The sequence below is a fragment of the Vigna radiata genome, chromosome 8, assembly GCF_000741045.1.
Source record: "Vigna radiata var. radiata cultivar VC1973A chromosome 8, Vradiata_ver6, whole genome shotgun sequence".
Lineage (NCBI taxonomy): Eukaryota > Viridiplantae > Streptophyta > Magnoliopsida > Fabales > Fabaceae > Vigna > Vigna radiata.
In genome coordinates this window covers 12,520,401-12,536,444 of record NC_028358.1, presented here as the reverse complement: position 1 = coordinate 12,536,444, position 16,044 = coordinate 12,520,401, and the positions used below count along the sequence as shown (strand labels likewise).

Below are 16,044 nucleotides of genomic sequence, written 5' to 3'. Positions count from 1 at the left end.
TTATTTAAAATTATATAAAGAAAAAATTAGGTGCTTTAATTTTTTTATTTATGTAAGTATTTTTTTTTTCTCTAACAATTTTATTTAATAATGAGTGTTTTTTTAGTTGGGGCTGGTGCAGAGATGACAGAGAAAATGTTTGAGTGAGAGAGATGAAGGAGAAAGGATTAAGAGGGATGAAGGAGGTGAATAAGGGTTTGAGGTTTCTTTTTTTAGTTTTGAGAATGAAAATTATTAAAATAAGACAAGTGTTTCTGATTTTTTTCAATTGGGACTAGAGTAGGGATAACAGAGATGGAGTGAAAGAGATGAAAAAGAAAGGGTTGAGAGGAATGAGAGAGGTGGATAAGGGTTTGGGGAGTTTCTTTTTTTATTATTTTAATTTTGAGAATGAAAATTATTAAAATACCCTTAACCTTACAATTTAGAATTCATGATATAAAGGTATTTTTGTCTACTGAAATCCGGTACACATTGCTAAATGTACCAACTGAAAAACAGGTGTACGCAAGTTAGCAAACATATATATATATATATATATATATATATATATATATATATATTTCTTTTTTTTCTTTGACGATTCAATGACCATTATTTAACTACCTCACAAATCAATAAGCGTAAGCGGTTTCCAGTCGTTCCACATGTTTTATTTATCTTAACGTATGATCTTACTAGATATTTTTAATTCATACCATTAAATTTGACAGTCAATGTTTGAAAATTCTGTGACAATAGCTTATTGAACAAGTGCTTGATTAAAATATGCTCTTTTGCAAATTGTCCCAATTGGTATATACAAATGAAATTATCGAGAGCCCAACATCATTCTAATATTAGTATTGGGTGTAAAAGGTATCATCCATAAGTCTTCATCTCTGTATCTGCATCATAATTTAGGCTATAGAAAAAAAAAATAAACGAGATAAATATTTTAAAACTAAAAGATATTTATATGTTTAAATAAGTTAAAATAAAAAATTATCTTGAAGGAAACTATTTTTAGTAGTTATTCTTCAGTGATAGCTTTTTACTATTTTTCCTTGAAAGAGAAAAATCTTGAGAATTTAATTTATTATTTTTAATAGCATTAGTTCTAATTAATATGAATTTGTATATTTTAATTAAAAAAATCAATAATGAATTAATTTGTTATTATACATAAAAAAAATATAATTTAAATATTCCAAATATTAATTTATTATAAGCTTTAATTATATACTGCAAGTTATAAATTTAGAAATATTGATTTATGATCATAAATTTTAATTAGATAAAATAATCATTCACTCTACGTGTACTAAAAGATTAGTGACAGTAACAAAAATAATCATAACAAATGGGTGAAATAATGAACTGTTAACTAATTCGAATATTCTATTTTTCTTGAAATTGTCAAGACAAAGTAATTGAGTGAAGTCAACAGCGTTATAATTTAATATATTATATGAATCCATTACTTGAAGAACTAAATAGAAGTGTTAAAATTTTTAATTTAAATCTTATCTTTATTGGACTCGTTCGAGCTAAGAGCTGTTCAAATATGCATTCATTCATGAATGTATAAATTTAAAAAGATTAAATAACACATTCTCAAATCTAGAAGAAAACGAGTTTTGTAAACAAAATAAAGCTGAATCACTGATTAAGAGGGCAGGAAATTGATTCAAAATTGGTGTGACGAATGTGGAGAGACAAAAATAAGTTCAAATTTGTGAAACATGCAATCATACTTTTAAATAATGCAACTAATAATCTCTTACTTTTACTGGAACCGTCAACTATAAGGAAGGTTCACTAATGGTAATGAAATGGGAGGCAATAAATGAATGCAAAGGCAAGGCACAGAAATCAAAGTTAAGGAAAAATTCTCCTCAAATATTATTTATATTTTTAGTACTGGAGATTTTGTTGATTTTAAAAAAAAATGTTGCAAAAAGTTCTCGAGAAGTTAAAGAAAAAAAATTCAATGAAGTCTCAAATTTATATTTTAATTGTTTTTCTTTTAAATTTTTGATATTTAACATTTTATTACTTGATAGTTTATATACTGAGTTGTTTATTTTTTTTATTTTCATTTATTGTTTTCTATGTTAATTTTTTTATATTTAATTATATTCTAATATTTAGAATCACTAAAATAAAAAAAATCATTAAAATGAAAAGGGTTAAATATGTTTTTAGTTCTTATACTTTGAGGCGATTTTGGTTTTAGTCTCTCTTTCAAANTAAGGTACAATTAGTCCTTCAACTTTAGAAAACTCTGGTTTTAGTNCTTTTTACCAAATTTTTTTAACTTTATTTGTTGTTTCAAACGTGTTTATCAGTTAACATTGAAGTAAAAATGTGTCAAAAAGTGTAAACAATCCAAATACGATAATGAAATGTGCTTGAAACAACAAATAAAGTTAAAAAAATTTGGTAAAAAGGACTAAAACCAGAGTTTTCTAAAATTGAAGAACTAAATTGTACCTTAGTAAAGAGGGACTAAAACCAAAATCGCCCCAAAATATAGGGACTAAAATATAGTTAACCCAAATGAAAAAAGAAAAATGATACAACAATATTAAAATTATTTTATTAACTTTTTTTCCTATAATTACAATTGTATAACACTTATGGACACTTTTACCCTCTAAATAAAATAAAATCGCATTGATAATTATTGAGGTCAAAATTTATTTAATGTCACAGTTGACTATTAAATTTTGTAAAACTCAGTGTATATTACTTATTCTTGACCAATACCCTAAGAGCATTAGTTAATAGGAACCAATTCTATAAAGCTAAGTCTTTAACTAAGTTAATGTTCACATTTGATCCATGATGAGGTTTGTTTTTTTGTCTTCGTTTTTACGTATTCCATATGGTTAAAAAAATAGTAATGATTTAAAAAGTAACAACTCATTAGAAAAAATAGGAAAGATATATACAAATACCTTAATTTTATCTATATCTATAACACACATTTAATTTTTCTTTCATTTTAAATAATTTCTGAATAAGTTCATGCTAACCTTCCCTCTAATAAACAAAAGACAAATTTCTCATCATATTAAAAATTTATTATTAGTGAATTCTCTCGTATTTCTAAAAGTCCCTTTACTTTTTAGAAGTTTTTTCTTTAAAGAATTTAATATTACTAATAAAAAATGGGCTTTTAACATGTTTAATAGCCTTAGAATTTTAAGAAAACCGAAGCATAACATTATGTTATTGTATTTTCGTAAATTTTGGAACATTATATGTCTTGGTTCAAAAAGAATAGTAACCTAAAGAGGTTTATGATCTCAGTTATTTACAAAACCAAGGTCACATGCCCTGCAAATTTTTTTGTAGAACAAACTTTGCAGTTGACACCTGGAAAAGGGTCTATGACCTCGGTTTTGTAAATAATCGAGATCGTAGACACTTTTCAAAAAGGGATCAGCTAAAAAGTCTATTCTGTAAAGGAATTTGCAGGGTTTGTGACATCGGTTTGGAAAATAACTGAGGTCATAAACCCCTTTAGGTTGTGGTTCTTTATAAACCAAAGCCATAAACCCTGCTACGAACTTACATTCCCCTAAAAATTGCAACTTAAATTTTAGGTTGCGGTTGGTTTGGAATTGATGTCATTACCAAGACCAAAAAAGTTGAATAAAATTTCAAAATTGCCATTATACTTTTTTTCTGGGAGGTTTTAGGTAGTGTTTGTCTTTAAAACTGATGTGGTAGACCCTTTATTACTTCGGTTATGTTAATAACCGAGACAATATCTCTTGTCAGGTTTAAAATTTTACAAAAACTTACAACAAACCACATTCAACAGTTTTTTTCTTCCTCTACAACGAGCCACACCGCTACCTATCGTGAAAACTCTGAACACCACCATCGTTTCTCAATGTCAATGTCAATACTGCTCAGTGCCACTGCTTTTTTTGCTCGTTGTCACATGCCTCTTCGTCCGTTCATTCTTCATGTAACTAGAAGACTAATATGAAATGATGAAAAAATTTTGAGAAATTTTAGATATGTTGTTTGAAATTTATATGTTAAATAAAGTGAATATTCTTGAATGGGATAAGGTCAAACCTTGAATACAAAAGCAATCGAAGTGATCATTTAAGATTACTGAAATTGTGTAATCAATTTACATATGAAAAATTATTTATTTAAAATTGATGATGCAAACATGTGACCCTTATTCAATATATATACATATTGTGTAAACATATTACCTTCATTCAGTTATGGGTGATGTAGGTCTATAAACAATTATTTATATAAACTTGATTTTTCTAGTTACTTATATCAAAAAAAATTTTGTTTTCAGGTATATGTTTTGTGTAAGTAAGGATATGGGGTTTAATGATATTTGTGGGTTCATTGACCCCCAACTCACTCATGAAGGTAATAAATTTTATGACATCCAAATATACGTCACCAACTGATTTGCAGTAGAAAAATAAATATATTTTGTTCCTTATATATCTACCGAAGTGTGGTTGTTAACTTCAAAGTTCCATATGTGATTTTGAAGATATAAAAATTAAGTTATTATCAATTTCAGACACCATTAGCCACTACTTGTGGATTCCCTATCAAATAACATTGTGTGATTTTGCTCATTGCACAAGTCTCCTCCTAAACATCTCAGACAAATAGTAGATTGATAAGAACCTCAATGTTCATACTTTGTTTGTTATATAAGTGTATACTAAAACCAGTTTTTTCATAGTTCAATTGTAACACATATGATGTTGTCAGGGAAATATACTACTACAGCTAAAAAGCTTGGACAGTTGACCCTTAAGGTTTGTTATTTTAGTGTGTACTTTCCTATAACTGTTTTATTAAAACGACCTTCCTTAATTCTTTATAAATATGATGATATATTGTAGTGTAATAAACAAAGTGGCTCATTTAAGTGTGGTTACCATGTAATGCATTAGATGGCGACTACTATTTGTGTCCATATTACAAGTGGTTGGGAAGCAATAATATTTGTATTTAATGATTTTTTTTTTCTACACCACTCTGAATTCAGATACACTAATTGAAATCATTGTATGTTGTGCAGAGATTCGAGACCCCTTTTCCACTTTTCGAGAAGCCAATTCATTACTTACAAAAAGCCCTTGTAATATATGTAATAAAATTATACATTAATACGTAATTGTTAGGATCTAATAATTTTTACATTAGATTATCATCATTGATTTGTTATTGTTATAATAATTTGTACATTGAGTTGATTTATGGTTATAATTCTATTTTGTGTTGAAAATATATTCTAATATGTATTTTTGTGTTGTGCATACTAGTTGTAGTATGCATATTTGTTTTTGTGATAGAGAATGTTACAGAAACATAACCATCTTTAAAAAGTTACAAACATTAGGCAACAATTGTGGTAAAAAAACGAAGTAGAAAAAGGTTTATAACTTTGGTTTAGGCTCCAACTAAAGGCAATGCTCTAGCTAGAACAAGCCAAATCTAGAAGCAACCAAGTCAACTAGAATAAGATGCTCAGGATCTTAGATGAAATGGGAAATTGTGGTGGTATAAGGTGGAGGTTGTCACGATTTTGGGTGTTTGAATGGTGATGGAAGGTGTGTTAGTGGTTCCATATGAGATGTTGAGCCAACTCTTGGAGGAAGTGGCTAGAGGAGGCCACTTGGGTTGCCCTAGCCTAGGGTGACCTTAGAAGAGATTGTGTGCACAAAATGGGAGCATAACTTTACTCTATTTCCAAAGGTGATTATATGATGGAGAAAAACTCTATTTATAGGCTAAGTTGTCTCAAATTGGGCAGAAACGTTAACCTAAAAGAGCCACCTTCGTTGGCTTGGAGAGCAAGGAGAAATCCTCTCCATTAGAAGGGAGACAAGTGGCAAAAATCCTCTCAAATGAGAGAGTGACATGTGGCCACTACCTATGAAAAAACTCGCCATTCCTAGAGTGACATATGGCCACTAACTAGGAGGAAAAATCTCCAATGGGAAGCCTCCACATGCCTTGGACGAAATCTTGCGCTCTTGTTCTCCAAGCTTAGCCAAAATGTTGACCCCTTGTTCAACACACCCATTTTGGACGTCCAAGCATGGTCAACTTTGGGCCTTGGCCCTTTGTTGACCTATTTAGTCAAAATCATATTCTACTTTGCCCAAAATACAACGCCAGATTGAAATCCTACACTACTAGGCCTATAATACAAAGCCCAAATAAAATCTAGACTACTTTGCCCATAATGCAAAGTCCAAATAAAATCTAGACTACTTGACCCAAAATAAAAGGCCCAAAATTATTTTTACTTTACTAAATCTTCATGATGGCTTAAGATGGTCCAAGAGAAAGAGTCTAGGCCCATCTTCCATAGATGCCTCTAAGTGTTCATGAATGTGCTAGGTCATGGATAGGGTATCCTATCATCTCTCTATTGAAAGGATTTGCCCTCAAATCTTCAACATGGTCTAAAGGAAACTTCCTTTCCTTCATAATCTTCAATTATTCCTTATTTTTTCCACCAAGGTCAAATACTCATGTTATAACATAAGTTAGAACAAATGTTATAATAGTGAGTATGTGAAGGATATAGCTCATAATAAAGATACACCTTTAAATCAAATGAATGATTAAGGTCTTGGAAAGAAGGAGCATTTTTCGTGAAAATTTTACACTTTTAAACAAGATTTTGGCCTTTAACATTATAATTTTCTTGATGGGACATTCTTGAGACTTATGCATCATGCTTTGAAACATAGAACAAAAAGTTTCTTTTACTTTCTTTTTACCTTCTTTTTCTCTCTTTTTTTCTATTTTCTTTCTCATTTGTGTTGTTCCTCTTCCACCTGAGAAGGTGTGAGAGGATGTAGTACAAACTTTCTTTTGTTGTGAGTGATGGTTCTCTCATTGGTGTGGCCATTATCTAAAGATTCTCTATCAAAAAGCCAAGGCCTTCCCAATAAAATGTGACAAGCATCTATAGGTACTATATCACACAACATACTATATTCATAATTCCATATGAATAGATTGACTATCACTTGTTGATTAACTTCCAACTACCTGTCCTCATTGGGTGAATTGGTGAGGTTTAAAAATCAGTCTTTTTCAAATCCTTTTCGCAAAGTGTAAACCTCTTAAAAGTTTCTTGAATCTAAATGAAAAAGATAAAGCAAGTGCAGCAAAAAATAGTTGACTATGCAGAAAGTAAAGTAGAGTTGAAAATAAAGAGTTTAGGGATAGAGAAATTCAAACAAAGTTTTATACTGGTTCGGCCAAACTGCCTACATCCAGTGTCCTTCCTGTACCCTGAAGCAAATGCACTATAATGGTCAAGGTTTTTACAACAAGGTTTCTATAGAGACCTCCATGTCAAAATACAAAACACCTCTTTAACCCTCTAACTAAAATATAGGCATACAACACCCAAAGAACAACAACAAGATATCTGATAACGATAATTTTTACCATTATCTATGGTGCAATTTTCTTGCCAAATCAACACTCTCGAAGCTTGAAACACGCTTAATCCTCTTTTTAATCTAACATTGTGAATAAATTCAGCTTAGGTTATACACACCAGTTTTCATCACTAATTACTCAAATTGTTTAGGAACTTTGTTTGCTTTGGAAGGGCATTTAAGCTATCGAAAGTGGAGAACCAAGGAAAAGCTTAGAAGATGAAGTTTTGAAGATGTTTACCTACACAAGTGGCGCCCAGGCGCCCCTGAAGGGCACCCAACGCCCTTTAGTTTGCTGTTTTCCGTAATTTGTGGCGCCTGGGCGCCCCCCAGAGGGCGTGGGCGCCCCTCGAGGGCGCTGTTGGAGCTTAATTTGTGGCGCCTGGGCGTCCCAGGAAAGGGCGCTGGGCGCGACTTTTTCTGAGTTGGCACCCTAGACCTATAAAAGGCACACAGTTTTCGAGGGTTGCAACTTCCTTGGCGGCTGAAGCTCTAAAGCATCATTTTGGACCTCTTGGAGCAAGTTTTGGGTTGTGGGAACTCACCCTTCTTCTTCCTTGGGTCTCCTTCTACCCCATTTTCTTCCATTATAAGCTCAAGCTCTCCATGACTATGGAGAGCTAAGTTCTTTTATGTTGGGGAATGATGTAAACTATATAAACAATTTGTAAATGCACTTGTTCTAAATGAAAATATGCTTCTCTCATTACTTGTTAGTGTTTATTTCTATTCTTAAAGCTTGTTTTGACTTGATCAACCATGGCATGATGTTAGGGTTTGCTTAGTATTGGGAAATATTTTGTGAACCTTGAAATGAACATAAACACCTAAAGGAAATAGTGTCTAGGGATAGAGCTAGGACCAAACTTCTTTTCTTAATGCGGGTGAACTTGTTGGGTTGCCAAGGGATTGAGATTTTACAAGTGAACCTAGGCTTTCTCACCAAGAGATTGAGTTTAAGTAACTTAGCTAGTTGACAAGAACAAGTTAATGAAGAAGAGTGGTTGAGTGCATTTGCATAGGATTGTATTAGTTGAAATCATTCTCCAACATATTCATTCCACATATTGATCAATCATCTCATTTTCACGTGTTTTGGCCCCAAGCAGTTCAAACCTTTACTTATGAATGACTTTTACTTTCATTGCACAATTTAACACTAAAATGGAATCATTCTTTAGGTTAAATTAGTTAGCAACTATATGATAGTAAAGTAGTGACCGAGTCTCTTGGGAAACGATATCCGGTCTTACCGGTTTTACTACTTGAGCAATTTGGTGCACTTGCCAAAGAACCAACAAGTTTTTGGTGCCGTTGCCGGGGACTTCGGTTTAATTACTTTACTTTTGTGTGATTTCTAACCCATTTAAGCTTTATTCTTATATTCTTTTTATTGTGAATAATTTTTGTTTCATTATTTGTGGGCTAACTTGGTGCTCTAGTACTATTGGCTCTAGTGTATGCAGGGCACAATCCGTACTATGAGCACACGATCTTCTGAACATCGCCTCTTAGTTCCCGAAGTTGAGAAAACTGCCCGAAGAAATAATAGTAGAAGAAGAAGAGAGAATCGGGCATCTAGAGAAACTTCTCCTGCTCCTGAGACTCCTGAGCAACTCATTGTGCCTACAACTGAGCAGGAAGTGGAACAAATGGCTGAAAATAGGAATGGTGATGGTGATGGGCAAGCTAGGCGCACTCTGGAAGATTTCAATACCTTCTCAGGGTCGTTTCATTTTAATAGTATCGCTCGGCCACAGATCAATGCACCAAACATGGAGGTGAAGCCTGCTCTCATTCATCTGGTGCAGAGCAAGCAATTTCATGGCTTGGCACACGAAGATCCATTCAAACACATCACCTGCTTCTTAGAGATATGCAATACGGTGAAGCTTCAAGATGTTCCTGATGACTTCATAAGGCTCAGTCTATTTCCATTCTCTCTCGAAGGCAACGCCAAAGAATGACTCACTTCATTTCCTGAAAATAACCTCACTTCATGGGATGATGTGGTGGCAAAGTTTTGTAACAAATATTTTCCTCAATCCAAAGTAACCAAAGGCAAGCAAGAGATTTCATCTTTCTAGCAGGGTTTTAGTGAGATGTTGAGTCAAGCTTGGGAAAGATTCAAAGGGCTACTAAGGAAAACACCCACTCATGGGTTTGATGAACCCACAGTCTTGAACGTGTTCTTAGGAGGATTGAGCTCCCAAACTAAGTTGATGTTGAATGTCTCAACTGGAGGAAACATCCGTTGGAAGACCCTAGAGGAAGCCCATGAGCTCATTGAAAACATGGCTGCAAATGATAGTGAATCACAGAATGAGAGGGGGAAACAAAGAGGTGTCTTACAACTACGGTCTCATGATGCCATCTTGGCCCAAAATAAACTCATGACCCAACAACTTGAAATCCTCATGAATAAAGTCTCACAGTTGCAAGAACACCAAAATGTGTCACACGCCCAACATCAAGGATGTGCATTGTGTGGTGGAGTGCATATAAGCGACCAATGTGTGAAGTAAGGCAATATACCCAAGAGGATGTAAACTACATGGGTAATCAAAACCGACCAAACAATTACAACCAAGGTTGGAGACCCCACCCTAACATGGGACAAGGGGAAGCTGGGCCATCAAATACACCACCACATCAACAATACCAACCTCACTCTGCTTGTGCTGAAAGATCCTCTAAGTTGGAAGACACTCTCCAACAATTTATGAAAGTCTCCATATCTAATCACAAAAGCACTGAAGCTTCCTTCAGGAACTTGGAGATCCAAATGGGCCAACTGGCCAAGAAATTTGAAGAGAAATCTGACAAGGGTTTTGGAGCCAATACAGAGGCTAACCCAAAGGAGGAGTGCAAAGTTATCACCANTAGAAGTGGTAAGGTGTTAGTGGAGAGGAAGAGTGAGGAAAAAGACAAGAGAGCTAAAGAGATGGAAAAAGAAGAGAGTAGAATGAAAAACAATGAGGAAGAGAAAGAGGAGAGAAAAGTGGAGGACGAAAGTGAGAAAAATGAGGGTGTAAGAGAAGAGGAAAAGAGAGAGGAAGTTGAGGGAAAGTAGAAGGAATTTGAGAAACCGCTCCCATACCCAAAAACATACTCTAGAAAAGAGAAAGAGAAGCAATATGGGTGGTTTATGGAGATCTTCAATCAATTGGAGATCAAAATACCCTTCTCGGAAGCATTACAGCAAATGCCGGCCTATGCCAAGTTTATGAAGGAGCTACTCACAAAAAAGAGGAAGTACATTGAAGCAGAAACCATTGAAGTTCAAGGCAATTGTAGTGCCATCATTCAAAAACTTCTTCCACCGAAGTTTAAAGACCCTGGTAGTTTTACTATCCCATGCACCATTGGGACGTTAGCTATTGGGAAGGCTTTGATAGATTTGGGAGCAAGCATCAAATTAATGCCTCTCTCTATGTTTAAGAAGATTGGAGAGTTGGAATTGAAGCCTACTCGTATGGCTGACAGGTCCATTAAATACCCTCATGGAGTGGTGGAAGACATGTTAGTTAAGGTTGACAAATTTCTCTTCTCGGTGGATTTTGTCATAATGGAAATGGAGGAGGATATTGACGTTCCTCTCATCCTTGGGAGACCCTTCATGAAAACCGCAAGAGTGCTAATTGATGTTGATAATGGGAAACTCAAGGTGAGAGTGCAGAATGAAGAAGTTGACTTCAATGTTTTTGAAGCTATGTCCCATCCAAATGATGATGAAGAGTGTTTTCAACTTGATGCTTTGGATGAGGTTTGCTCAAACACTGAGAACGTAGCTTACATCTCATCCCCTCTAGAGAAGACCCTTATTGATGCTTGTGAGGCTCTTAATGAAGAGGAAGAGAAATTGATTGATGAGTGTCTAATTGACTTGGATATCTTGAAGGAGATCCCTCCTCATGAAGTGAAGATTGAAGATTTAGATGCTAAGGAGAAAGTCAAAGAAGGCAAGATTGAGTTAAAAATGTTGCCATCACACCTAAAGTATGTATTTCTAGAAGAGGGTGGTAACAAACCTGTCATCATCAAAAATTCTTTATCGTCCAAAGAAGAAGAAAAATTGATTGAAGTTCTCAAGGCTAATAAGGGAGCTCTTGGATGGACAATATCTGACCTCAAGGGAATTAGCCCTTCTTATTGCATGCACAAGATATACATGGAGGAGGACTTCAAGCCCGTAGCTCAACCTCAGAGAAGATTGAATCCTGTGATGAAGGAAGAAGTGAGAAAAAAGGTTTTGAAGTTACTAGAGGCTGAGATTATATACCCTATTTCTGACAGTGCATGGTTGAGTCCAGTACAAGTGGTCCCAAAGAAAGGTGGAATGACAGTTATTCGTAATGATAAGAATGAGCTCATACTCACAAGGACGGTAACTGGATGGAGGATGTGCATAGACTATAGAAAGCTGAACAAGGCCACAAGGAAGGACCATTTTCCCCTTCCTTTCATGGATCAGATGTTGGAGAGGCTAGCTGGTCAAGCTTTCTATTGCTTTCTTGATGGTTACTCTGGGTATAACCAAATTGTTGTGGATCCACAAGACCAGGAGAAAACAGCCTTCACTTGTCCATTTGGTGTGTTTGCTTATAGAAAAATGCCTTTTGGATTATGCAACGCCCCATCAACATTTCAAAGATGTATGCAGGCTATCTTCTCAGATGTAGTTGAAAAATGCATTGAGGTCTTTATGGATGATATTTTGGTGTTTGGAGGCTCATTCAACTTATGCTTGTCAAATCTTGAGATAGTCCTTGAAAGATGCATTCAGACAAATCTCATTCTCAATTGGGAAAAATGCCACTTCATGGTAACTGAGGGTATTGTGTTGGGTCACAAAATATCATCCAAGGGGAATGAGGTGGATAAAGCCAAAGTGGAGGTGATTGAAAAGCTCCCTCCACCAACCAATGTGAAGGGTATACGAAGCTTTCTTGGCCACGTGGGGTTCTATAGAAGATTCAGTAAAGATTTTTCCAAGATCGCTAAGCCCTTGAGCAATCTCTTCGTGAAGGACACACCCTTTGAGATGGATGAGGAATGCATAAAAGCATTTGAAATTTTGAAGAACAAGTTGAGTTCAGCCCCGGTGATCATAGCTCCTACTTGGGACCAAGACTTTGAGTTGATGTGCAATGCCAGCGACTATGCTATAGGAGCTGTGCTTGGCCAAAGGAGAGAGAAGATCTTTCATGCCATCTATTATGCTAGCAAAGTCTTGAATGGTGCCCAACTCAATTATGCCACAACGGAGAAGGAGTTTCTTGCCATAGTCTATGCATTGGAGAAGTTTAGACCCTATCTTATTGGGTCTAAGGTGATCATCTAAACCAACCATGTTGCCATTAAGTATTTGCTCACAAAACCTGACTCTAAACCACGACTAATCAGATGGGTTTTGTTGCTCCAAGAGTTCGATGTTGAGATTCATGACAAGAAGGGAAGCGAGAATGTCATTGCGGATCATCTATCCAGGCTTATCAATGAAGAAGTCACTTGCAAGGAAGAAGAGATTTGTGAGTCATTCTTAGATGAAAGACTCTTGCATATTCAACAGAGGCCATGGTTTGCTGACATGGCTAACTTCAAGGCTGCAGGAGTCATACCAGAAGACCTAACATGGCATCAGAAAAAGAAATTCCTACATGATGCAAAGCAGTTTATCTGGGATGATCCTTTCTTGTTCAAGATTGGAGCTGACAACCTATTGAGGAGGTGTGTCACTAGTGAGGAGGCAACAGGTATTCTATGGCACTGCCATAACTCCCCATATGGAGGCCACTTCAATGGAGAGAGAACTGCTGCAAAAGTTCTCCAATTTGGATTCTATTGGCCTACTTTGTTCAAGGATGCTCACCATCATGCTAGAAGCTGTGACAAATGCCAAAGAACGGGGAGTATCTCAAGGAGGCATGAAATGCCCTTGCAAATGATTCAAGAGGTGGAAGTCTTTGATTGTTGGGGCATAGACTTTGTTGGCCCTCTTCCTCCTTCTTTCAACAATGATTATATCCTGGTGGCCGTTGATTATGTGAGCAAATGGGTGGAGGCAGCTGCTTGCCCCAAAAATGATGCATCCACATTCATCAAGTTCTTGAAAAAGCAAGTTTTTACCCGGTTTGGAAATCCTAGAGTCCTCATTAGTGATGGAGGGTCTCACTTTTGCAATGATCAATTGGCCAAGGTGCTTAAGAACTATGAAGTTAAGCATAAGGTGGCCTCACCTTATCACCCACAAACAAATGGCCAAGCGGAAGTTTCAAACTGGGAGATAAAGAAGATATTGGAGAAAACCATTGCTTCTTCTAGGAAGGATTAGTCTTAAAAGCTGGATGATGCCCTATGGGCATATAGAACTTCCATGAAGACTCCAGTGGGGCTAACTCCTTTCCAACTTGTTTATGGGAAGACTTGTCACTTGCCGGTTGAGTTAGAGCATCGTGCTTATTGGGCTCTCAAATTCTTGAACTTTGACCCATCCATGTCTGCGGAGAAGAGAAAGAGACAACTTTTGGAACTTGAAGAAATGCGCCTCCATGCCTATGATTCCTCCAAGAGCTACAAGGAGAATGTCAAGTTTTACCATGACAAGAAGTTGGTGAAGAAAGTCTTCCATCCGGGTCAACAAGTCTTATTGTTCAACTCCCGCTTCAAACTCTTTGCGGGCAAATTGAAATCCAAGTGGTCGGGTCCGTTCACTATCAAAGATGTCAAACAACATCGAGCTGTTGAACTGATAGATCCTTCCTCTGATGACCCACAAAGAAGTTGGGTAGTCAATGGGCAACGACTAAAGCATTACTTAGGTGGTGAGGTTGAACACCTCAACACAAGTATTGAGTTGGTTGACCCCTGAGCATCATGGTGTCAAGCTAATGACGTTAAACGAGCGCTTGCTGGGAGGCAACCCAGTTTTTCTATCCCTTCTCTTGTGTGTTTTTCTTATTTTGTTGTGTTTTGATTGTTTGAAGTTGGTTTGACTGTCCTTAGTTCAAATTAGTTGTTTTAGTAATTGTGCTTTTGATTGGAAGTTTGTGTTACATTGGTGGAATGTGAGTGTTGTGATGTTTTGTTGTGAATAGATGCAATTCAAGTTGTTTAATTGTATTCTGGTGTGCTGGTGCTTGTTTAAGCTTAGTTTGATGAGTTGAGGCATGCTTTATGTGCTTTTTGTTGTCAAAGAGTCTAATCTTGAGTTGAAGAGTTGGAAAGCTTGGAAGTGGACACTTGATTTGGAGTTCTAGCACTCAATTTCACTCCCTATGGATTTGAACAAGTTTGTTTAGAAGTGTCTAAAATCAAAAGTCAAAGTTGAGTTGGACCAAATATGAATTCTGTAGAAATTCTGCAGAATTTGTGCCCAAGCGACTCCAAAAGGGCGCCCAGCGCCCCTGGTCTGTTGCTTCCCAGTTAAAAGTTGCGCCCAAGCGCCCCCTAAAGGGCGCCCGGGCGTGGATTTTGTAGAAAAATGCCTCTGAGATTGGGCTTGTGTGCACTGTTTTGGCCCACTTGTTTTCTAAACTCCAACCCTAGTGCCACACCCTGCGCCTCCCAATTTTCCTGCGCCCCTCTCTCTCACACTCTGTATCTCTTTCACTCCCAACCACCACATTTTCCCCCACTCTCAACTCACGCTCATCCCTTCTCGTCCCCTCCACCACCTCAAATCACCATTACTCACCATTGCCACTTCACTACTCACCATCACTCTCGCTCCCCACCAAAACCCGTCAACCCCCATTATCACCCTTTCACTCCATCTTCCACCATAACCAACCTCCTCTAAAACCCTAACCCCACAAAAATTTCCTCAATCCCACTCACGGTCTCTGCTGTTGAAACCCCACGAACCCTTTTCCTTTCCCTCATCCACTCAAGCACAAACCTTTCTTTGCCTTTCCAATCGCCCCACTCACGGACCCTAACCATTTCCCTAACCCCATCACCCACATTCCACAACCAACCTTCACTATCACGCTCTCACGGTCACCACCCATTTGCACTGTTGTAGTCTCACATGCCCAAGCACTCAATTTCACACTCCCATCTTCTCCAACTCAAGTAGGCATAACCTTTGCTTGTTCTTCAATTTGTGTTTCATTTTGCAGTGGTTGATGTTTGTTTGTTCAAAGTTGTATGTTGCTTTCAAATGGTTTAAATTGATTCTTGCTATTCTGTCATTGCTTATGTGTTTTTGAGGGTACGCATTTGCTTCTGCCTATTCTCAGAATTCATTTTAGGGCTGTCTCACGCCCTGCAGGATTTTGCTGCATAATTTGCGCCTAGGCGCCCCCCAAAGGGCGCCCAAGCGCCACCTGCCCTGCACAACACTGAGTTTTCTGCATAGCTCGCACCAGGCACCCCCCTATAGGGCGCCTGACAATTTTTCCTGCCTCACTTTTTCCAATCTGTTGCACTGTCCTCTGTTCTAGCATGTTCTTTCAATGTTTTCCTTTGTGTTTCCACACTGTTTTGTGCTTTGTTAAGCCTTGGTTGTGCATCAAGTTGAAATTTTGTTGCTAATGGTGTTTCTCTTGAATGCTAACATATCACACCATTTGTTTCAAACTTGTACGCA

At 36.6% G+C, this 16,044-nt stretch overlaps 1 protein-coding gene across 1 annotated transcript; it reads left to right on the top strand.

Annotated features, from left to right (window-relative positions):
* The first annotated feature begins 13,827 nt into the window (after positions 1–13,827).
* On the top strand, positions 13,828–14,322 carry LOC106770237. The gene has a single exon (XM_014656055.1). It carries the CDS (start codon positions 13,828–13,830, stop codon positions 14,320–14,322), a length of 495 nt encoding a protein of 164 aa, XP_014511541.1.
* The last annotated feature ends 1,722 nt before the right edge of the window (positions 14,323–16,044 follow it).

What these genes read in the sequence shown, in the direction of transcription:
- LOC106770237 (XM_014656055.1), top strand. Translation starts at nt 13,828, where the DNA reads ATGAAGACTCCAGTGGGGCTAACTCCTTTCCAACTTGTTTATGGGAAG.